Source organism: Dreissena polymorpha, chromosome 12 (genome assembly GCF_020536995.1).
Source record: "Dreissena polymorpha isolate Duluth1 chromosome 12, UMN_Dpol_1.0, whole genome shotgun sequence".
Classification (NCBI taxonomy): domain Eukaryota; kingdom Metazoa; phylum Mollusca; class Bivalvia; order Myida; family Dreissenidae; genus Dreissena; species Dreissena polymorpha.
Genome location: NC_068366.1, coordinates 60,187,505 through 60,213,879, shown reverse-complemented (window position 1 = coordinate 60,213,879; position 26,375 = coordinate 60,187,505). Strand labels below are relative to the sequence as shown.

At 34.1% G+C, this 26,375-nt stretch overlaps 1 protein-coding gene and 1 long non-coding RNA gene across 21 annotated transcripts in view; one reads left to right on the top strand and one right to left on the bottom strand.

Annotated features, from left to right (window-relative positions):
• LOC127853319 (MORC family CW-type zinc finger protein 3-like) overlaps nt 1–26,375 on the bottom strand; it is a 382,815-nt gene that overhangs the window by 85,507 nt on the left and 270,933 nt on the right. For 3 of the 20 annotated variants that reach the window (XR_008036565.1, XM_052387741.1, XM_052387749.1), the window contains exons 1-3: nt 4,846–5,098; nt 2,107–2,193; nt 1,523–1,595 (exon numbers count right to left, since the gene is read on the bottom strand). The exons of 3 other annotated variants lie outside the window; for them this stretch is intronic. Coding sequence is in view for 16 of the 17 variants with exons in the window: in XM_052387741.1 (XP_052243701.1) it covers nt 1,523–1,595; nt 2,107–2,193; nt 4,846–4,851 (166 nt within the window). In the remaining variant the exon portion in view is untranslated. 14 more of the 20 variants (XM_052387746.1, XM_052387757.1, XM_052387745.1 and 11 more) reach the window with 14 other exon arrangements.
• LOC127853327 (uncharacterized) lies at nt 22,779–24,906 on the top strand. Its single transcript, XR_008036569.1, has 2 exons — nt 22,779–23,485; nt 23,805–24,906. It is a non-coding gene; the product is annotated as an uncharacterized LOC127853327 (long non-coding RNA).

Below are 26,375 nucleotides of genomic sequence, written 5' to 3'. Positions count from 1 at the left end.
GTTAACAAGGTTTTACTATAGCCGTATAAGGAAACTGCCCCGTCCCTGGCAGCCATGTTTTCAACCAACCAGAACTATTTTAGAACTCGTCCAAGACATCATTGGGACACATGTTCTGACATACTTTCATGAAGATTGGACAATAAATGTGGCCTCTGGAGTGTTCACAAGGTAAATGTTGACTACGGACGATGGACAAAAGGAGATCACAATAGCTCACCATGAGCACGTTGTGCTCAGGTCAGCTAAAAAGAAAAATTAATAAAAATTGTTAAACACTGTATATAAAGTATCTACAATCAGCAATAAATCAATGTCATGTTTTGTAACAAGATATTTATACATTATTATGTCATTGTATCACGTATTGATGTTAGTTACTTTAATGTGCAAGTATGAATGAATGAAACTCAATTGTAGCAAACAGTTTTAAAAGATATAAAAATCAGTTGACTAACGTTGACAACTAAATTGAAACAAAATAAATGGTTTCAATTTTCCAACTAACTTCAGTTTAAAAGCGACAGTAGATAGGCCCAAACATTAGCAAATATTAACCTCATTTGAAAACTTTTATCCTTTTCAAACTGAAATAATTATGAAAACGCTCAAAGAACAAGAGATGCTGTGCTTTTAATGTGTTAAGTTCTTATTCACAATTCAACAGCAGTTTTCATTTTTACCTTCCTGGCAACATACAGTGTGTCCGCTATTTTGATTGTTTTAACAGAAATCAATCTCTTCTATTTCCTATGCAAAACAAATTCAAAAACTCTTAAAATAAGCTCTTCTTTTTACTGAAAATAGTTATTCAATTTATATTAAAACTATCTGTGATAAGAAAACATGCATGACATGTCGTACAAAAAATAATGTTGATGAATTCTTAAACACATGTACAATCTTGTTTTAAACAAAAATGGCAGACTAAGTTGATAGTTGTTTACTGGAAGTTGCAATCAATTATATTCACCTTAAATGATAATCAATTATATTCACCTAAAATGATATTAGAAAATATATAAAATAAATATAAAGTTACATAAAAGTGGAAGGCTTTGGATTATTATGAGCGAAATGTATGTCAAAATTGAATTAATTAAAAAAATACCCTCAGCAAGTGCAGGAAATTTGGAATACAAGATTTGGCGGATATATCCGGTCGCAACATGAGCAGGGTTACCAATTGCTTGACCGGACATATTCGGTCGCCGCACGACAAGGGTTAAATAAACAAATATGTGCAAAAAATACAGATGCCACAGATTTTAACTTAGCCATGATGTATGCAATGTCCTCGAGTAAAACAGTTAAGCAGATAGATACAACTGCATACAAATTTCCTCCACTTGATTGGAGCCCCGTGAAAGCGGCGAAATATACATAAATTTTAGCCGAATAATATAGCCGAAGATTCTGACGAATATCTAATATGACATAATTAAAATTAATTATTGTCTTGGGTTTTGTCTGAGTATGAATTGTACTTACAATTGAACGGACATGCAAATAATTAACTTACCAATTAACTCTGCAATAGCAGAAAAAACCCACGTGTGCGATGTGCTGTTAGAATGGAGATACCATGGCGAAATCTGGAGCGAAAATAAAGCGGGTATCATTTTGCAAAATGCGCATCACCAGTCAGTTTGCAAGTGTTATAAATGTAACATTTGTTAAATCAGAGACTCAAAGGCTATAAAACATATACAAACAAGTGAACTATGATTACACTACTGATATATATTTTACTTGTTGCATAACAAAATATCAGTATGTATGTAATATAACTATAAACTTTACATTATTTATTGATTGTCCAATAAAGTAATTATTATCAGATTGAAACAAATGATCCACACATAGCTGATACAGAACATTAAACAGTCCTTAGTTGTTTCTTAACACGACCACCTCATATTCAAATGTGTCCCTTCCATTACGGTTGCATTTAAATTATACTGAGAGGCTCGATTGCTGGATCGCTACATTTCGACAATGGAGAAATATCTAAAACCGAGAAATGTACTCGTTTTATATTGCGTTGAATATCTGAATGTCTAGATTTTATTTTTAAGAGGCCACAACAATTTTGATTTCAGTTACCTTTGACGGCTGAATGCCCTCGTCTATTGCATGTACTTCTGTTTGGTCAGTAGCCATGGCTATAGCTCTGGATAGTTCTTTCTTATCCTGAAACGTAGCTGTAGATTTGAAGATGCAATAATGAATCATGTAAAATACATTCATATGACCACGTTGGATTTATCATTACCCAGGTTACGTGTTTAAATATAAATTATAGCTCATATTGTGTTTCTACAAACCATCCTTGCATGAGAAATGACATAATGATAAATCATGTTTCTATTTTACTCATAGTTATTTTTCCTTGTTCAACTTGTAATCATACTTTAACAACTAAAATTTTGGATAACTAACTCATTGCATCGCCATGATAAACATCAGAATATGCGAATTCTAAAGCATTCAAAAGCGCAAATCTGTCGGATTTACATCATAGGAAATAGTGTTAACCTCGTGTGTATATGCGACTTATGCAATCGTAGAATCGAGATACAGTCGATTAGTGTATAACAGATAGCTATGGACTGCGAGTCTCAATTCAACGTAAACACCATGCATTAAGTAATTAAACCATTTAACCTAGATAGACACATGTCTTTCTTATTGCAACATGCCAGCGGTTTTAAATTTCCGAAAAAATATTTGTTTACAGCGCGAATTTCATGGTACACTGATTCAGCCATTACCAGATCGCTTATGGCCCTATTCCACTACGAAAACAAGCCCACGATTCGCTACGATTTATCACATTTATTGAATCGGGAAGACTCGTGACAGTCTACGATTCAGTTACGACACTGGTACGATTGAGTTACGCCGAATCGTGGGGTTCGGTTTAAGTCTTGCGAATAGGGTTGGGACTTCACTACGATGTGTAAGATTCTACTGCGACTGTACTATGAACGATGCAGATCGGTCACGACTAAGCTAGGACCTCACCGATATACAATAACACCTGCGTTGACATTACTTCATATAAATAAAGGAAAATAAATGATATAAATAAGGAAATCAAAAAGTGAAACAAACTATCTACTTTCCGTTTACGTTATTCAACATTCAACTTTCGATTTAAAATACGCAAATAAGCTTGTTTCTAGCTTTTACAAAACGATCGATTGACAATCTGTATTTTCGAAAAATGTAAAAAAACACTTTTAAAAAACACTACTTTCAGTTTCCATTATTCAACTTTCTTTTCGATTTCATCATTTCCAAAAATAAGCCTTCTTTCTGAGGAACGCCTCAACGGAATGTACATATATTATATACCGGTCGACTTTTTACAAACTTTCTATTTACATTAATATTTAATCGTAACTGTTTCGTAACTAAATCGCGAGAATCTTTGCGGGCTCGTAACTCACTCTGGGTGAACTCGTGAGAGTCTTGACAAAGTCGTAGCTGATTCGTAGACAGATCACGTGATCACCGATTTCCCGATTGAGTCACGAATTACCTACGATTCCATTACGACGCCAAAGAACGCACTACGCCGCTGTTACGAGTCAACTGCGATTAAATTCAGTCTTGGAGATCCTGGCCAAAGTTTAAACACGTTTAAAATCTGGCCACGATATTTCGGGAGCTCACGAGTTGCAGGAATCACTTACGACCGGCCCACAACTAGCTACGAATGAGTTAGGACCTTCGCCGATTGAGCTACGAATGTCCCCGACCTCAAAATATTGGAAATCGGGACCAATCGTGGGGAATCGGGTCGTAGTGGAATACCCCTTGTCTTTATCGGATTACATGTGTATCGTGTTATTTCTTGAAATTTGACACAGCATTTGTAAAAAATAATTGCAATATATGTACATTGCCAGAAAGGAAATTCATTTCTGCGTTTAATTAGACCAAGTTCATGGAAATCGCTGCACAATTAATGAAGTAATGGCTGTTCAAAGCGATGCACCCTATATTCGGGTCATTTTGAGTTGAATACCTTGTTATATATATAGATTTGATAGTGAAAAATATGTTTTCAGAGAAATCGATTTTTCGTTATAATTTGATTATTTTTCATTAAAAATGATGTTTTCACTAATTAATATCAAAGCCACACGCTAACCACAAGTGTATTGGACAACTTCAATGAGTTTATATTTATTTTGAGACAATCCCCACATTCCTGAATATGCTTCACCACATGTCCGTTATTCACTAAATCCCGAGTTGAAGCTTTCATGCTTATTTTATATGGTACGCATCAATTCGGTTTCTGAGCATTCTTACTTTTGTAAAGGACACATTATACTACAATATTACATCAATGAACATTATGTTTACCAAACAAAATCTGCAAAATTCAAGAAACCATTCGTCTGCACTTTTCCTGTCGTCACAAAAACGGTGCGTACCTAACGTGACCTTGTTTTGCTTTCGAAAAAAGAATCAGTTGTAAACATTGACACACGTCAACAAAAACATGAATCGAATTAACAATGATAGGCTTTTTGTATTCAATTCATAGAAAACTATCAATCTTAATATAAATAAAAGTATTTTGCATAAAACGTTTAACCTATCCGTTACTCACTAAAATCCGCTATACACCAATCGACTGTACTGATATATCAATAAAACATGCTCATTCAACGCCTGTTCCACGGTAAAACATCACGCCATCAGTGAATAAGTTTTACTTTCTCTGTGACGCAACACAATTATGGTAATATGTTGATCATTTTTAAACATTGTTTATAATCAAACACACTCATTTAAATTGAGATAAAGGCAAGTATTTTAAATTACTGTCATCTGAAAAACAAAGTAATCCAGTCACACTATGTGTTGAACTAAATCTTGGATACTTCTTTAACGTTGTCCCCCTTGCGTTAATCGCTATATCTTATAAAACCAATAAACAAATCCCCTGTACATTATCAACTTAAAAGTAACAATATCTGCATTTACGTGCATGTCCTTTAAATACAATTTAAGCTATTCAATATTGAAATATATAAATGTATGACGTACACATACTGAAGAAAAAAATGTTTTGTTTACAATTTGAAAGAGGCTTTAAAGATGTATACTGATTTTCTGAAAATGAGTTGACTATGGTGTTCCGTGAGTGCCATTTGCGTTGCAGATTCTCAATCGCATGTTCGCGGATTGAAGCGAAATCATGAAGCGATAATTTTAGAGCTCAATGCAAGATGTCTAAACAAATATCGCGATTTCACATCTTAATCTCGAGCCCTTACATCATTATCTCTTTCTCGTCCAAACAATTTAAATATCCACAGTTTGAAAATGCAAAAACACGATGTGAGATTAATTTTGCGGTCTCGCATCGTATTTGTAAAATACGACACTGGTACGATTGAGTTACGCCGAATCGTGGGGTTCGGTTTAAGTCTTGCGAATAGGGTTGGGACTTCACTACGATGTGTAAGATTCTACTGCGACTGTACTATGAACGATGCAGATCGGTCACGACTAAGCTAGGACCTCACCGATAAACAATAACACCTGCGTTGACATTACTTCATATAAATAAAGGAAAATAAATGATATAAATAAGGAAATCAAAAAGTGAAACAAACTATCTACTTTTCGTTTACGTTATTCAACATTCAACTTTCGATTTAAAATACGCAAATAAGCTTGTTTCTAGCTTTTACAAAACGATCGATTGACAATCTGTATTTTCGAAAAATGTAAAAAAACACTATTAAAAAACACTACTTTCAGTTTCCATTATTCAACTTTCTTTTCGATTTCATCATTTCCAAAAATAAGCCTTCTTTCTGAGGAACGCCTCAACGGAATGTACATATATTATATACCGGTCGACTTTTTACAAACTTTCTATTTACATTTATATTTAATCGTAACTGTTTCGTAACTAAATCGCGAGAATCTTTGCGGGCTCGTAACTCACTCTGGGTGAACTCGTGAGAGTCTTGACAAAGTCGTAGCTGATTCGTAGACAGATCACGTGATCACCGATTTCCCGATTGAGTCACGAATTACCTACGATTCCATTACGACGCCAAAGAACGCACTACGCCGCTGTTACGAGTCAACTGCGATTAAATTCAGTCTTGGAGATCCTGGCCAAAGTTTAAACACGTTTAAAATCTGGCCACGATATTTCGGGAGCTCACGAGTTGCAGGAATCACTTACGACCGGCCCACAACTAGCTACGAATGAGTTAGGACCTTCGCCGATTGAGCTACGAATGTCCCCGACCTCAAAATATTGGAAATCGGGACCAATCGTGGGGAATCGGGTCGTAGTGGAATACCCCTTGTCTTTATCGGATTACATGTGTATCGTGTTATTTCTTGAAATTTGACACAGCATTTGTAAAAAATAATTGCAATATATGTACATTGCCAGAAAGGAAATTCATTTCTGCGTTTAATTAGACCAAGTTCATGGAAATCGCTGCACAATTAATGAAGTAATGGCTGTTCAAAGCGATGCACCCTATATTCGGGTCATTTTGAGTTGAATACCTTGTTATATATATAGATTTGATAGTGAAAAATATGTTTTCAGAGAAATCGATTTTTCGTTATAATTTGATTATTTTTCATTAAAAATGATGTTTTCACTAATTAATATCAAAGCCACACGCTAACCACAAGTGTATTGGACAACTTCAATGAGTTTATATTTATTTTGAGACAATCCCCACATTCCTGAATATGCTTCACCACATGTCCGTTATTCACTAAATCCCGAGTTGAAGCTTTCATGCTTATTTTATATGGTACGCATCAATTCGGTTTCTGAGCATTCTTACTTTTGTAAAGGACACATTATACTACAATATTACATCAATGAACATTATGTTTACCAAACAAAATCTGCAAAATTCAAGAAACCATTCGTCTGCACTTTTCCTGTCGTCACAAAAACGGTGCGTACCTAACGTGACCTTGTTTTGCTTTCGAAAAAAGAATCAGTTGTAAACATTGACACACGTCAACAAAAACATGAATCGAATTAACAATGATAGGCTTTTTGTATTCAATTCATAGAAAACTATCAATCTTAATATAAATAAAAGTATTTTGCATAAAACGTTTAACCTATCCGTTACTCACTAAAATCCGCTATACACCAATCGACTGTACTGATATATCAATAAAACATGCTCATTCAACGCCTGTTCCACGGTAAAACATCACGCCATCAGTGAATAAGTTTTACTTTCTCTGTGACGCAACACAATTATGGTAATATGTTGATCATTTTTAAACATTGTTTATAATCAAACACACTCATTTAAATTGAGATAAAGGCAAGTATTTTAAATTACTGTCATCTGAAAAACAAAGTAATCCAGTCACACTATGTGTTGAACTAAATCTTGGATACTTCTTTAACGTTGTCCCCCTTGCGTTAATCGCTATATCTTATAAAACCAATAAACAAATCCCCTGTACATTATCAACTTAAAAGTAACAATATCTGCATTTACGTGCATGTCCTTTAAATACAATTTAAGCTATTCAATATTGAAATATATAAATGTATGACGTACACATACTGAAGAAAAAAATGTTTTGTTTACAATTTGAAAGAGGCTTTAAAGATGTATACTGATTTTCTGAAAATGAGTTGACTATGGTGTTCCGTGAGTGCCATTTGCGTTGCAGATTCTCAATCGCATGTTCGCGGATTGAAGCGAAATCATGAAGCGATAATTTTAGAGCTCAATGCGAGATGTCTAAACAAATATCGCGATTTCACATCTTAATCTCGAGCCCTTACATCATTATCTCTTTCTCGTCCAAACAATTTAAATATCCACAGTTTGAAAATGCAAAAACACGATGTGAGATTAATTTTGCGGTCTCGCATCGTATTTGTAAAATACGACACTGGTACGATTGAGTTACGCCGAATCGTGGGGTTCGGTTTAAGTCTTGCGAATAGGGTTGGGACTTCACTACGATGTGTAAGATTCTACTGCGACTGTACTATGAACGATGCAGATCGGTCACGACTAAGCTAGGACCTCACCGATATACAATAACACCTGCGTTGACATTACTTCATATAAATAAAGGAAAATAAATGATATAAATAAGGAAATCAAAAAGTGAAACAAACTATCTACTTTTCGTTTACGTTATTCAACATTCAACTTTCGATTTAAAATACGCAAATAAGCTTGTTTCTAGCTTTTACAAAACGATCGATTGACAATCTGTATTTTCGAAAAATGTAAAAAAACACTATTAAAAAACACTACTTTCAGTTTCCATTATTCAACTTTCTTTTCGATTTCATCATTTCCAAAAATAAGCCTTCTTTCTGAGGAACGCCTCAACGGAATGTACATATATTATATACCGGTCGACTTTTTACAAACTTTCTATTTACATTTATATTTAATCGTAACTGTTTCGTAACTAAATCGCGAGAATCTTTGCGGGCTCGTAACTCACTCTGGGTGAACTCGTGAGAGTCTTGACAAAGTCGTAGCTGATTCGTAGACAGATCACGTGATCACCGATTTCCCGATTGAGTCACGAATTACCTACGATTCCATTACGACGCCAAAGAACGCACTACGCCGCTGTTACGAGTCAACTGCGATTAAATTCAGTCTTGGAGATCCTGGCCAAAGTTTAAACACGTTTAAAATCTGGCCACGATATTTCGGGAGCTCACGAGTTGCAGGAATCACTTACGACCGGCCCACAACTAGCTACGAATGAGTTAGGACCTTCGCCGATTGAGCTACGAATGTCCCCGACCTCAAAATATTGGAAATCGGGACCAATCGTGGGGAATCGGGTCGTAGTGGAATACCCCTTGTCTTTATCGGATTACATGTGTATCGTGTTATTTCTTGAAATTTGACACAGCATTTGTAAAAAATAATTGCAATATATGTACATTGCCAGAAAGGAAATTCATTTCTGCGTTTAATTAGACCAAGTTCATGGAAATCGCTGCACAATTAATGAAGTAATGGCTGTTCAAAGCGATGCACCCTATATTCGGGTCATTTTGAGTTGAATACCTTGTTATATATATAGATTTGATAGTGAAAAATATGTTTTCAGAGAAATCGATTTTTCGTTATAATTTGATTATTTTTCATTAAAAATGATGTTTTCACTAATTAATATCAAAGCCACACGCTAACCACAAGTGTATTGGACAACTTCAATGAGTTTATATTTATTTTGAGACAATCCCCACATTCCTGAATATGCTTCACCACATGTCCGTTATTCACTAAATCCCGAGTTGAAGCTTTCATGCTTATTTTATATGGTACGCATCAATTCGGTTTCTGAGCATTCTTACTTTTGTAAAGGACACATTATACTACAATATTACATCAATGAACATTATGTTTACCAAACAAAATCTGCAAAATTCAAGAAACCATTCGTCTGCACTTTTCCTGTCGTCACAAAAACGGTGCGTACCTAACGTGACCTTGTTTTGCTTTCGAAAAAAGAATCAGTTGTAAACATTGACACACGTCAACAAAAACATGAATCGAATTAACAATGATAGGCTTTTTGTATTCAATTCATAGAAAACTATCAATCTTAATATAAATAAAAGTATTTTGCATAAAACGTTTAACCTATCCGTTACTCACTAAAATCCGCTATACACCAATCGACTGTACTGATATATCAATAAAACATGCTCATTCAACGCCTGTTCCACGGTAAAACATCACGCCATCAGTGAATAAGTTTTACTTTCTCTGTGACGCAACACAATTATGGTAATATGTTGATCATTTTTAAACATTGTTTATAATCAAACACACTCATTTAAATTGAGATAAAGGCAAGTATTTTAAATTACTGTCATCTGAAAAACAAAGTAATCCAGTCACACTATGTGTTGAACTAAATCTTGGATACTTCTTTAACGTTGTCCCCCTTGCGTTAATCGCTATATCTTATAAAACCAATAAACAAATCCCCTGTACATTATCAACTTAAAAGTAACAATATCTGCATTTACGTGCATGTCCTTTAAATACAATTTAAGCTATTCAATATTGAAATATATAAATGTATGACGTACACATACTGAAGAAAAAAATGTTTTGTTTACAATTTGAAAGAGGCTTTAAAGATGTATACTGATTTTCTGAAAATGAGTTGACTATGGTGTTCCGTGAGTGCCATTTGCGTTGCAGATTCTCAATCGCATGTTCGCGGATTGAAGCGAAATCATGAAGCGATAATTTTAGAGCTCAATGCAAGATGTCTAAACAAATATCGCGATTTCACATCTTAATCTCGAGCCCTTACATCATTATCTCTTTCTCGTCCAAACAATTTAAATATCCACAGTTTGAAAATGCAAAAACACGATGTGAGATTAATTTTGCGGTCTCGCATCGTATTTGTAAAATACGACACTGGTACGATTGAGTTACGCCGAATCGTGGGGTTCGGTTTAAGTCTTGCGAATAGGGTTGGGACTTCACTACGATGTGTAAGATTCTACTGCGACTGTACTATGAACGATGCAGATCGGTCACGACTAAGCTAGGACCTCACCGATAAACAATAACACCTGCGTTGACATTACTTCATATAAATAAAGGAAAATAAATGATATAAATAAGGAAATCAAAAAGTGAAACAAACTATCTACTTTTCGTTTACGTTATTCAACATTCAACTTTCGATTTAAAATACGCAAATAAGCTTGTTTCTAGCTTTTACAAAACGATCGATTGACAATCTGTATTTTCGAAAAATGTAAAAAAACACTATTAAAAAACACTACTTTCAGTTTCCATTATTCAACTTTCTTTTCGATTTCATCATTTCCAAAAATAAGCCTTCTTTCTGAGGAACGCCTCAACGGAATGTACATATATTATATACCGGTCGACTTTTTACAAACTTTCTATTTACATTTATATTTAATCGTAACTGTTTCGTAACTAAATCGCGAGAATCTTTGCGGGCTCGTAACTCACTCTGGGTGAACTCGTGAGAGTCTTGACAAAGTCGTAGCTGATTCGTAGACAGATCACGTGATCACCGATTTCCCGATTGAGTCACGAATTACCTACGATTCCATTACGACGCCAAAGAACGCACTACGCCGCTGTTACGAGTCAACTGCGATTAAATTCAGTCTTGGAGATCCTGGCCAAAGTTTAAACACGTTTAAAATCTGGCCACGATATTTCGGGAGCTCACGAGTTGCAGGAATCACTTACGACCGGCCCACAACTAGCTACGAATGAGTTAGGACCTTCGCCGATTGAGCTACGAATGTCCCCGACCTCAAAATATTGGAAATCGGGACCAATCGTGGGGAATCGGGTCGTAGTGGAATACCCCTTGTCTTTATCGGATTACATGTGTATCGTGTTATTTCTTGAAATTTGACACAGCATTTGTAAAAAATAATTGCAATATATGTACATTGCCAGAAAGGAAATTCATTTCTGCGTTTAATTAGACCAAGTTCATGGAAATCGCTGCACAATTAATGAAGTAATGGCTGTTCAAAGCGATGCACCCTATATTCGGGTCATTTTGAGTTGAATACCTTGTTATATATATAGATTTGATAGTGAAAAATATGTTTTCAGAGAAATCGATTTTTCGTTATAATTTGATTATTTTTCATTAAAAATGATGTTTTCACTAATTAATATCAAAGCCACACGCTAACCACAAGTGTATTGGACAACTTCAATGAGTTTATATTTATTTTGAGACAATCCCCACATTCCTGAATATGCTTCACCACATGTCCGTTATTCACTAAATCCCGAGTTGAAGCTTTCATGCTTATTTTATATGGTACGCATCAATTCGGTTTCTGAGCATTCTTACTTTTGTAAAGGACACATTATACTACAATATTACATCAATGAACATTATGTTTACCAAACAAAATCTGCAAAATTCAAGAAACCATTCGTCTGCACTTTTCCTGTCGTCACAAAAACGGTGCGTACCTAACGTGACCTTGTTTTGCTTTCGAAAAAAGAATCAGTTGTAAACATTGACACACGTCAACAAAAACATGAATCGAATTAACAATGATAGGCTTTTTGTATTCAATTCATAGAAAACTATCAATCTTAATATAAATAAAAGTATTTTGCATAAAACGTTTAACCTATCCGTTACTCACTAAAATCCGCTATACACCAATCGACTGTACTGATATATCAATAAAACATGCTCATTCAACGCCTGTTCCACGGTAAAACATCACGCCATCAGTGAATAAGTTTTACTTTCTCTGTGACGCAACACAATTATGGTAATATGTTGATCATTTTTAAACATTGTTTATAATCAAACACACTCATTTTAATTGAGATAAAGGCAAGTATTTTAAATTACTGTCATCTGAAAAACAAAGTAATCCAGTCACACTATGTGTTGAACTAAATCTTGGATACTTCTTTAACGTTGTCCCCCTTGCGTTAATCGCTATATCTTATAAAACCAATAAACAAATCCCCTGTACATTATCAACTTAAAAGTAACAATATCTGCATTTACGTGCATGTCCTTTAAATACAATTTAAGCTATTCAATATTGAAATATATAAATGTATGACGTACACATACTGAAGAAAAAAATGTTTTGTTTACAATTTGAAAGAGGCTTTAAAGATGTATACTGATTTTCTGAAAATGAGTTGACTATGGTGTTCCGTGAGTGCCATTTGCGTTGCAGATTCTCAATCGCATGTTCGCGGATTGAAGCGAAATCATGAAGCGATAATTTTAGAGCTCAATGCGAGATGTCTAAACAAATATCGCGATTTCACATCTTAATCTCGAGCCCTTACATCATTATCTCTTTCTCGTCCAAACAATTTAAATATCCACAGTTTGAAAATGCAAAAACACGATGTGAGATTAATTTTGCGGTCTCGCATCGTATTTGTAAAATACGACACTGGTACGATTGAGTTACGCCGAATCGTGGGGTTCGGTTTAAGTCTTGCGAATAGGGTTGGGACTTCACTACGATGTGTAAGATTCTACTGCGACTGTACTATGAACGATGCAGATCGGTCACGACTAAGCTAGGACCTCACCGATATACAATAACACCTGCGTTGACATTACTTCATATAAATAAAGGAAAATAAATGATATAAATAAGGAAATCAAAAAGTGAAACAAACTATCTACTTTTCGTTTACGTTATTCAACATTCAACTTTCGATTTAAAATACGCAAATAAGCTTGTTTCTAGCTTTTACAAAACGATCGATTGACAATCTGTATTTTCGAAAAATGTAAAAAAACACTATTAAAAAACACTACTTTCAGTTTCCATTATTCAACTTTCTTTTCGATTTCATCATTTCCAAAAATAAGCCTTCTTTCTGAGGAACGCCTCAACGGAATGTACATATATTATATACCGGTCGACTTTTTACAAACTTTCTATTTACATTTATATTTAATCGTAACTGTTTCGTAACTAAATCGCGAGAATCTTTGCGGGCTCGTAACTCACTCTGGGTGAACTCGTGAGAGTCTTGACAAAGTCGTAGCTGATTCGTAGACAGATCACGTGATCACCGATTTCCCGATTGAGTCACGAATTACCTACGATTCCATTACGACGCCAAAGAACGCACTACGCCGCTGTTACGAGTCAACTGCGATTAAATTCAGTCTTGGAGATCCTGGCCAAAGTTTAAACACGTTTAAAATCTGGCCACGATATTTCGGGAGCTCACGAGTTGCAGGAATCACTTACGACCGGCCCACAACTAGCTACGAATGAGTTAGGACCTTCGCCGATTGAGCTACGAATGTCCCCGACCTCAAAATATTGGAAATCGGGACCAATCGTGGGGAATCGGGTCGTAGTGGAATACCCCTTGTCTTTATCGGATTACATGTGTATCGTGTTATTTCTTGAAATTTGACACAGCATTTGTAAAAAATAATTGCAATATATGTACATTGCCAGAAAGGAAATTCATTTCTGCGTTTAATTAGACCAAGTTCATGGAAATCGCTGCACAATTAATGAAGTAATGGCTGTTCAAAGCGATGCACCCTATATTCGGGTCATTTTGAGTTGAATACCTTGTTATATATATAGATTTGATAGTGAAAAATATGTTTTCAGAGAAATCGATTTTTCGTTATAATTTGATTATTTTTCATTAAAAATGATGTTTTCACTAATTAATATCAAAGCCACACGCTAACCACAAGTGTATTGGACAACTTCAATGAGTTTATATTTATTTTGAGACAATCCCCACATTCCTGAATATGCTTCACCACATGTCCGTTATTCACTAAATCCCGAGTTGAAGCTTTCATGCTTATTTTATATGGTACGCATCAATTCGGTTTCTGAGCATTCTTACTTTTGTAAAGGACACATTATACTACAATATTACATCAATGAACATTATGTTTACCAAACAAAATCTGCAAAATTCAAGAAACCATTCGTCTGAACTTTTCCTGTCGTCACAAAAACGGTGCGTACCTAACGTGACCTTGTTTTGCTTTCGAAAAAAGAATCAGTTGTAAACATTGACACACGTCAACAAAAACATGAATCGAATTAACAATGATAGGCTTTTTGTATTCAATTCATAGAAAACTATCAATCTTAATATAAATAAAAGTATTTTGCAAAAAAACGTTTAACCTATCCGTTACTCACTAAAATCCGCTATACACCAATCGACTGTACTGATATATCAATAAAACATGCTCATTCAACGCCTGTTCCACGGTAAAACATCACGCCATCAGTGAATAAGTTTTACTTTCTCTGTGACGCAACACAATTATGGTAATATGTTGATCATTTTTAAACATTGTTTATAATCAAACACACTCATTTTAATTGAGATAAAGGCAAGTATTTTAAATTACTGTCATCTGAAAAACAAAGTAATCCAGTCACACTATGTGTTGAACTAAATCTTGGATACTTCTTTAACGTTGTCCCCCTTGCGTTAATCGCTATATCTTATAAAACCAATAAACATATCCCCTGTACATTATCAACTTAAAAGTAACAATATCTGCATTTACGTGCATGTCCTTTAAATACAATTTAAGCTATTCAATATTGAAATATATAAATGTATGACGTACACATACTGAAGAAAAAAATGTTTTGTTTACAATGTGAAAGAGGCTTTAAAGATGTATACTGATTTTCTGAAAATGAGTTGACTATGGTGTTCCGTGAGTGCCATTTGCGTTGCAGATTCTCAATCGCATGTTCGCGGATTGAAGCGAAATCATGAAGCGATAATTTTAGAGCTCAATGCGAGATGTCTAAACAAATATCGCGATTTCACATCTTAATCTCGAGCCCTTACATCATTATCTCTTTCTCGTCCAAACAATTTAAATATCCACAGTTTGAAAATGCAAAAACACGATGTGAGATTAATTTTGCGGTCTCGCATCGCATTTGTAAAATACGACACTGGTACGATTGAGTTACGCCGAATCGTGGGGTTCGGTTTAAGTCTTGCGAATAGGGTTGGGACTTCACTACGATGTGTAAGATTCTACTGCGACTGTACTATGAACGATGCAGATCGGTCACGACTAAGCTAGGACCTCACCGATATACAATAACACCTGTATTGACATTACTTCATATAAATAAAGGAAAATAAATGATATAAATAAGGAAATCAAAAAGTGAAACAAACTATCTACTTTTCGTTTACGTTATTTAACATTCAACTTTCGATTTAAAATACGCAAATAAGCTTGTTTCTAGCTTTTACAAAACGATCGATTGACAATCTGTATTTTCGAAAAATGTAAAAAAACACTATTAAAAAACACTACTTTCAGTTTCCATTATTCAACTTTCTTTTCGATTTCATCATTTCCAAAAATAAGCCTTCTTTCTGAGGAACGCCTCAACGGAATGTACATATATTATATACCGGTCGACTTTTTACAAACTTTCTATTTACATTTATATTTAATCGTAACTGTTTCGTAACTAAATCGCGAGAATCTTTGCGGGCTCGTAACTCACTCTGGGTGAACTCGTGAGAGTCTTGACAAAGTCGTAGCTGATTCGTAGACAGATCACGTGATCACCGATTTCCCGATTGAGTCACGAATTACCTACGATTCCATTACGACGCCAAAGAACGCACTACGCCGCTGTTACGAGTCAACTGCGATTAAATTCAGTCTTGGAGATCCTGGCCAAAGTTTAAACACGTTTAAAATCTGGCCACGATATTTCGGGAGCTCACGAGTTGCAGGAATCACTTACGACCGGCCCACAACTAGCTACGAATGAGTTAGGACCTTCGCCGATTGAGCTACGAATGTCCCCGACCTCAAAATATTGGAAATCGGGACCAATCGTGGGGAATCGGGTCATAGTGGAATACCCCTTGTCTTTATCGGATTACATGTGTATCGTGTTATTTCTTGAAATTTGACACAGCATTTGTAAAAAATAATTGCAATATATGTACATTGCCAGAAAGGAAATTCATTTCTGCGTTTAATTAGACCAAGTTCATGGAAATCGCTGCACAATTAATGAAGTAATGGCTGTTCAAAGCGATGCACCCTATATTCGGGTCATTTTGAGTTGAATACCTTGTTATATATATAGATTTGATAGTGAAAAATATGTTTTCAGAGAAATCGATTTTTCGTTATAATTTGATTATTTTTCATTAAAAATGATGTTTTCACTAATTAATATCAAAGCCACACGCTAACCACAAGTGTATTGGACAACTTCAATGAGTTTATATTTATTTTGAGACAATCCCCACATTCCTGAATATGCTTCACCACATGTCCGTTATTCACTAAATCCCGAGTTGAAGCTTTCATGCTTATTTTATATGGTACGCATCAATTCGGTTTCTGAGCATTCTTACTTTTGTAAAGGACACATTATACTACAATATTACATCAATGAACATTATGTTTACCAAACAAAATCTGCAAAATTCAAGAAACCATTCGTCTGCACTTTTCCTGTCGTCACAAAAACGGTGCTTACCTAACGTGACCTTGTTTTGCTTTCGAAAAAAGAATCAGTTGTAAACATTGACACACGTCAACAAAAACATGAATCGAATTAACAATGATAGGCTTTTTGTATTCAATTCATAGAAAACTATCAATCTTAATATAAATAAAAGTATTTTGCAAAAAACGTTTAACCTATCCATTACTCACTAAAATCCGCTATACACCAATCGACTGTACTGATATATCAATAAAACATGCTCATTCAACGCCTGTTCCACGGTAAAACATCACGCCATCAGTGAATAAGTTTTACTTTCTCTGTGACGCAACACAATTATGGTAATATGTTGATCATTTTTAAACATTGTTTATAATCAAACACACTCATTTAAATTGAGATAAAGGCAAGTATTTTAAATTACTGTCATCTGAAAAACAAAGTAATCCAGTCACACTATGTGTTGAACTAAATCTTGGATACTTCTTTAACGTTGTCCCCCTTGCGTTAATCGCTATATCTTATAAAACCAATAAACAAATCCCCTGTACATTATCAACTTAAAAGTAACAATATCTGCATTTACGTGCATGTCCTTTAAATACAATTTAAGCTATTCAATATTGAAATATATAAATGTATGACGTACACATACTGAAGAAAAAAATGTTTTGTTTACAATGTGAAAGAGGCTTTAAAGATGTATACTGATTTTCTGAAAATGAGTTGACTATGGTGTTCCGTGAGTGCCATTTGCGTTGCAGATTCTCAATCGCATGTTCGCGGATTGAAGCGAAATCATGAAGCGATAATTTTAGAGCTCAATGCGAGATGTCTAAACAAATATCGCGATTTCACATCTTAATCTCGAGCCCTTACATCATTATCTCTTTCTCGTCCAAACAATTTAAATATCCACAGTTTGAAAATGCAAAAACACGATGTGAGATTAATTTTGCGGTCTCGCATCGCATTTGTAAAATACGACACTGGTACGATTGAGTTACGCCGAATCGTGGGGTTCGGTTTAAGTCTTGCGAATAGGGTTGGGACTTCACTACGATGTGTAAGATTCTACTGCGACTGTACTATGAACGATGCAGATCGGTCACGACTAAGCTAGGACCTCACCGATATACAATAACACCTGCGTTGACATTACTTCATATAAATAAAGGAAAATAAATGATATATAAATAAGGAAATCAAAAAGTGAAACAAACTATCTACTTTTCGTTTACGTTATTCAACATTCAACTTTCGATTTAAAATACGCAAATAAGCTTGTTTCTAGCTTTTACAAAACGATCGATTGACAATCTGTATTTTCGAAAAATGTAAAAAAACATTATTAAAAAACACTACTTTCAGTTTCCATTATTCAACTTTCTTTTCGATTTCATCATTTCCAAAAATAAGCCTTCTTTCTGAGGAACGCCTCAACGGAATGTACATATATTATATACCGGTCGACTTTTTACAAACTTTCTATTTACATTTATATTTAATCGTAACTGTTTCGTAACTAAATCGCGAGAATCTTTGCGGGCTCGTAACCCACTCTGGGTGAACTCGTGAGAGTCTTGACAAAGTCGTAGCTGATTCGTAGACAGATCACGTGATCACCGATTTCCCGATTGAGTCACGAATTACCTACGATTCCATTACGACGCCAAAGAACGCACTACGCCGCTGTTACGAGTCAACTGCGATTAAATTCAGTCTTGGAGATCCTGGCCAAAGTTTAAACACGTTTAAAATCTGGCCACGATATTTCGGGAGCTCACGAGTTGCAGGAATCACTTACGACCGGCCCACAACTAGCTACGAATGAGTTAGGACCTTCGCCGATTGAGCTACGAATGTCCCCGACCTCAAAATATTGGAAATCGGGACCAATCGTGGGGAATCGGGTCGTAGTGGAATACCCCTTGTCTTTATCGGATTACATGTGTATCGTGTTATTTCTTGAAATTTGACACAGCATTTGTAAAAAATAATTGCAATATATGTACATTGCCAGAAAGGAAATTCATTTCTGCGTTTAATTAGACCAAGTTCATGGAAATCGCTGCACAATTAATGAAGTAATGGCTGTTCAAAGCGATGCACCCTATATTCGGGTCATTTTGAGTTGAATACCTTGTTATATATATAGATTTGATAGTGAAAAATATGTTTTCAGAGAAATCGATTTTTCGTTATAATTTGATTATTTTTCATTAAAAATGATGTTTTCACTAATTAATATCATAGCCACACGCTAACCACAAGTGTATTGGACAACTTCAATGAGTTTATATTTATTTTGAGACAATCCCCACATTCCTGAATATGCTTCACCACATGTCCGTTATTCACTAAATCCCGAGTTGAAGCTTTCATGCTTATTTTATATGGTACGCATCAATTCGGTTTCTGAGCATTCTTACTTTTGTAAAGGACACATTATACTACAATATTACATCAATGAACATTATGTTTACCAAACAAAATCTGCAAAATTCAAGAAACCATTCGTCTGCACTTTTCCTGTCGTCACAAAAACGGTGCGTACCTAACGTGACCTTGTTTTGCTTTCGAAAAAAGAATCAGTTGTAAACATTGACACACGTCAACAAAAACATGAATCGAATTAACAATGATAGGCTTTTTGTATTCAATTCATAGAAAACTATCAATCTTAATATAAATAAAAGTATTTTGTAAAAAAACGTTTAACCTATCCGTTACTCACTAAAATCCGCTATACACCAATCGAGTGTACTGATATATCAATAAAACATGCTCATTCAACGCCTGTTCCACGGTAAAACATCACGCCATCAGTGAATAAGTTTTACTTTCTCTGTGACGCAACACAATTATGGTAATATGTTGATCATTTTTAAACATTGTTTATAATCAAACACACTCATTTTAATTGAGATAAAGGCAAGTATTTTAAATTACTGTCATCTGAAAAACAAAGTAATCCAGTCACACTATGTGTTGAACTAAATCTTGGATACTTCTTTAACGTTGTCCCCCTTGCGTTAATCGCTATATCTTATAAAACCAATAAACAAATCCCCTGTACATTATCAACTTAAAAGTAACAATATCTGCATTTACGTGCATGTCCTTTAAATACAATTTAAGCTATTCAATATTGAAATATATAAATGTATGACGTACACATACTGAAGAAAAAAATGTTTTGTTTACAATGTGAAAGAGGCTTTAAAGATGTATACTGATTTTCTGAAAATGAGTTGACTATGGTGTTCCGTGAGTGCCATTTGCGTTGCAGATTCTCAATCGCATGTTCGCGGATTGAAGCGAAATCATGAAGCGATAATTTTAGAGCTCAATGCGAGATGTCTAAACAAATATCGCGATTTCACATCTTAATCTCGAGCCCTTACATCATTATCTCTTTCTCGTCCAAACAATTTAAATATCCACAGTTTGAAAATGCAAAAACACGATGTGAGATTAATTTTGCGGTCTCGCATCGTATTTGTAAAACCTCTCATTGTATTCTCACAATCTCGCAAAATCTCATCTTGATTTCGAATTTTTCGACGTAAAGAATGGCCGTTGCTATAATGAAAAGACATGGGCACTATAGAAATATGTTAGCTAGCTAGATTATTGCAAGCTATCGAGAATTAGTTGCAGGACGGCGGAAAATATTAAGTGACTGCTTTATATTGCGACGTCTCCATTTCATCTAAGAATTGGTCAAAGTTGCGAGATCACGAGATTCATTTCGCATTCTCGTCTTCTATTTGTATATGAGCAGAAAGTAATATCGGTAAACTATATTACATCAGAGTATTCTGTAATATTTTTTTATTTAATGATATTTTCCTTTGAAACAAGCGTTTTGACAGTAAAGCGTTTATCTGTTGTACTAATATATTAATAGTAAAACAATAAAGAGTGTCGCCCTCAACGTACGATTTACAAAATCATTAATATAGATTACCTTAGAGACAAGGTCTCCATTTTAAACATATAAATTGTACCGAGAAAACAGAAGTTGTACAACAAAATAATCTTAACTGCAATATATTAACAGAATACTCCTATACTGAAAAAAGGCAACCAAGTAAATTATTTACAAAACAGACACTTATAACAAAATAAATCTGATAAGTGTTTTATTTTAACATAACATCAATATCAGCCTTAACTGATAACTTAAAGCAGGCATAATATTTAATACAGTCGTCAGTATTTTATTTTACCCATTTCGGGAATGGGGCCGGCTGCCTTTGCAATAGGAAATGAGTGTTTTGCTAACAAATATTTAAACATTGAGGATAAAAGCGATTGAAATATTATATTTAATAAGGTTCAACATATAGACCTGGATTTGAGATGAATAAAATATTGAGAGTAATTAAACTAAACTGGAAACCTTCAATCGGTAATTTTTAAGTTCCATTAGGGAACAATAAAACATTTCCATTGGGAATAGGTCTCCAAACCGGAAGTGAATTTGAACGACAAAGCACACTGGAATAACATACAAAGTTGTCTGAACTGATAATTAAAATCAGGCATATAAATAACATATATATCAGCCTGAACTTTTAACTTAAATCGGGCATAACATTCACAATATATTATAAAATAGCCTGAGCTGATATCAGTCATATATTCAAAACATATAAAGACCTGAACTAATAACTAAAATCGGGCATTAACATAACACTAAAGTCAGCATGAAAGGATCACTAAAAACCGACACAATATAGAACAAAATATGTGCACGGTCTAAACTAATAATTAAATCAGACAAAAACGTTACACCATTTGAGAACACAACTATGGCGTACCATTTGTGTCGAAAGTCAACAAGACCTACTAGGTAAAAAGAGAAATGTACTTCGACGTACAATATGTACATCGAATTACACAAATTGTACTTCGCCGTACAACTATGAAATACTCTTCAAAGTATATATTTGTACGGCGAAGTACAATTTGTACTTCGACGTACATATTTTTACTTCGACAAACAAATTTTCCGTACAGCCAATCAAAGCACGCGTCTCTTGAGCCGCTTTTCCTTCAGATTTATTCATAATAAATGTTTAAAATCTCTTTTTTAATTGGGCACAAAATTAATAAAAATATCAAAATTGAAAAAAAAAAAAGAATTAAAAATAAGTATCTACTTGACGGTATTTATTCTAAAATCGTTTTAAGTAATAAATATTATTACTTATTATTGTAGGAATTTCAGTTTGATTATAATGAATGAAAGTATTAAATGAAATGACCAAAATATAATCGACTCGCGGTATCGACTAATTTACATGTGTGAACGAGATAACTAACTTGTAGTAATGACTTATTAAATCGTTGTAGTTATAACTATATATGAATTTAATAATGCATTGGAACGAGATCACTAATGCGTGGCAACGCCGTAATCAATAAATCAAAATAACGCAGTTTGAGTTACAAAATAGTGGAAACGGCATATATATTAACATAAACATGCCACATCTGTGTCACTTCATAGTTAAGACATCCATGTGACAATGTTTAAATAAACTTTTAAATGGACAAATTCTTTAATACGGGTTTTTAAGCCAGAATGACCAAGTTGCATATAAATGTGCCCCCAATGGTCCCCATTAAAATCCAGCAGAGGTCAACATTATCTATTCATAATTTGTTTCTATCATTTATACGGGCAAAATCCCGCGAAGCGGGCGTTGACCGTTCATACATATGGGAATTTAGACATAAAATTACATAAGAATACCACATATGGATACGTCTCAAAAAAATTTGCCACGCGACATATATTTTCGCGATGCTATTTATGGCCTTGAACAAATCAAAAACACTTTGACATATGCTAAATCACATGTAAATACATACCTCAGGAAAAGTTATATCAATGACATCATAATTGTGTAGCGAATCGCACTAAATATTCTCGCATTATTTGTTTTTCTTCGTAACCGTTCCAGAATTAAGTCATTACTCAATTATCTCCCCTGAATGCTCTTCTTCAGTGAGTATAAGCCGAAGACTGGTTCACTACATATAGTTACAGTCTTTACCAAACACAATTTAAGTGAACATAACCCGTCTTAAATATATTGCCGAATCTTAGATTTCTGTCGAATTTATTTGCTTTGATCTTTTCGATATCTTATTGTTATTATTATCCTGACAAATCACAAACGCTTGTTAAAAAAGTATTTGTTTTAAACATTATAGTTGGCATCTCTATTCTTCCAGTATTCTCGCGGTATTTCAATAACGACACCCTACTGTTTATTTGTCAGAATATGTGACGCATTTTCATTCGCTCTCAGAAAGCATTCTATGCATAGATGGTGACGTCACTTCGTTATTGTGAGTAAGACCGGTGTGTACACAATGTCTCAGAAAGACGTTTTACGTGTGATTATGAGCAATATTCTGGTAAGTTGTCGTTGTTATCCACCAGAAACACATTTATTCACAAAATTTAAAGATATTCCGATCTAACTGTTTAGTCTTTTAGCTTTAATTTTTAACGCATTTACACCTCGTCTGCTCGCACTTTACCGATATCCCGAAAGGTTACATATCACTATAATTAGTTTAGGCCTAAAACCACAAAATCCGATACCGTTGGATTTTCGTACTACAATCTTACGTAAAAAATCTTCCAGATTCGAAATCAACAAAAAACAAGACATTTATAAATTGTCTGCATTATTGATCAATTTTTAAGATATTTGTTGGTTTTCGTTTTTAGAAGCTGTTCTGCGAAGCCGAAGGCAAGAGCTGAGCATCATACAAGCCATTCTATCCAGCAAAACTGACAGTTTTGGTTTACAGAAATCAACAAAGGAGGGATTCCTGATCTATCAAATTTCCAAGCTATACACACAGTTATTATCTGTGGTGATCTTTATTGGTTCTGCTTGTTTACTTGGATGGAACATGTGTGAACTTTTATAGAACTTTGAAAAGTCTATATATGTCTATCTATAAACAAAAATCAGCTATTGTATAATAAGATCAGATGTGCAAACAATGTCAAAGGGTTGTTAAATTAACAATTTGAAGGCAATTATGCTGAAAAAAAATGGAAGTTCCCATGCAAATTTTGTCTGTATATCGACAAGTGTCTGCCGATAATTGTCAAACTAGTAATACAAAACTTACCACAAGTATGTAAAAGCACTAAGTACCTGTGATCATTTTTAGTAAGATAGTGTAATTCTAAACAGTAGCAAATAGCTTGTTTAGTAAATGCATAATGTAATTAATATGATTTCCGTTCTATTGTGTAATTAATAAATTGGTTGTTACTTGTTAATCCATGATAAATGTTTTATGGCTAGTACAAAACCAGCAATGTTAATTTTGTAAAAGGTAATACAATAACACCACTTAGTAATTTCATATACGTAAATATTCTTGAAATGTAGGTTGATGATTGTGTTTTAGTTTTACTTATTTTGTAACTATTATTTTATGTGCAAAGAAATGATGTGAAGTGTTTTGTATCTCCACACAATACCACATACCTTTTTATATATGTACTGTGTTATGTGTTATTTGAATGTTTAAATAAAAAAAAATGGATGATATAACATGATGCATTCTAATATTTGCATTCATATTGTAACTATAGAGCTAAGTGTATGCAGTTTAGACTGTGATTTTAGAATTGCTACAAAATGGCTAGTTTTTTAGTGGCGACAAAATTTAAACTATTCAACAATAGTTTGCGAAAGAAAATTAAAAACCTGCAAGATACCTGTATTTATTAAATATTTTAATTGCGAATCAAGTATGTTGTTATGCTGTTACACATAATTATACATTGATAATAAATAAGAAGACAATTAGTGGTGTTAACGTTTCCCAACAGTAGAAATCATTCTTCTGATGAAGTCAGTGATATACAGACGAAAGCTCCAGGTATGGCTTTCAATACGTAGTGTGTGTTATTTGACAGTCTAAAACTTATTGGATTAAACAAAAATCCTGTCAAATTTGTCAATCAAAATTGATTTGACACATCACATGATTTTGATTATGTTAAATCAGTGTACTGTATGCTAAATGCAACTGCTTTAGCAAGCTGTCAAGTTGAATTGAGACATTTGATGAAACAAACTGTTTCCTGAGTAGGACCAGTACTTAGTGTCTATATGACGTACCATGACGTCGAAAGTCTGCAAGACCTACTAAGTAGATCGAGAAATGTACTTCGACGTACAATTTTCACCGACCCTTGAGTGTTAGCCAATCAGAAGACACCTTACGTCTGTTGCTTTTAGAGATTTTTGACATTGAACATTATTATTATTATTTATACCGAATTATGCCACAATCGACCGCTTACTCATAGATATTGTGCGTATTTATGAAACATTATTATTATTATAATTTATACCAAATTATGCGACTATCGACCGCTAACTCATAGATATTGTGCGTATTTATTGACCTGGCGTGGCGGAATTAACCTCTGACTTATGCAAGTTATGGTTATCACAAAATACCACCAACGGGGAGTTTATAATACATTATTTATCCCATTAATGCTTGGTAACTGGTTACCGTTGGGAATTTCCAACACAGTAATGCGCTGGACGGTCGTGATACTCCGCCCCGCATGATCATTTCAGACACACAATATGCTGAACAATTTAAATTGTAAAAAGGTAACAATTGAATCTTCTTCAAATTTGTATATAATCTATTTCAATGCATTAAATACTTGAAACTTCTATGTGACGTTATTTTGCCATTCTGATATTTTTATTCATTTTGTCCTCAACTAAAGTTTTAAACATTTATTATGAATAAATCTGAAGGAAAAGCGGCTCAAGAGACTAGTGTTTTGATTGGCTGTTCAGAAAATGTGTACGTAGAAGTACAAACATGTATGTCGAAGTACAAATTGTACTTTGTCGTACAAATATATACTTTGAATTCCTGTGGCTAGAAAACAAAAAAATATATAAGATGCTAGATCTTCAAGCTTGGAACATGTAACTCGTTTTAAGATTGATTTTTTTGGATGCATTACTAAATTATTGCAACAATTATCATATTTTGAACACAATCATGTCCATATATTTATTAATAATACATGGTTATCAAAAAAACTTAAAAAGCTTTTGCCCGTAAATTAGGTAGCACCTATAATCATATTAGATTATTATTATAAATATAATATATAGGTTTACTAATAAATTTAATGACATAGTGACACATTGAAAATGAAGATTTTTTTTGATAGTTGGATATTTTGAGCTATTTTAACCCTATAAATATGTAAACATTTATGTCAGGTTATGATATGTAC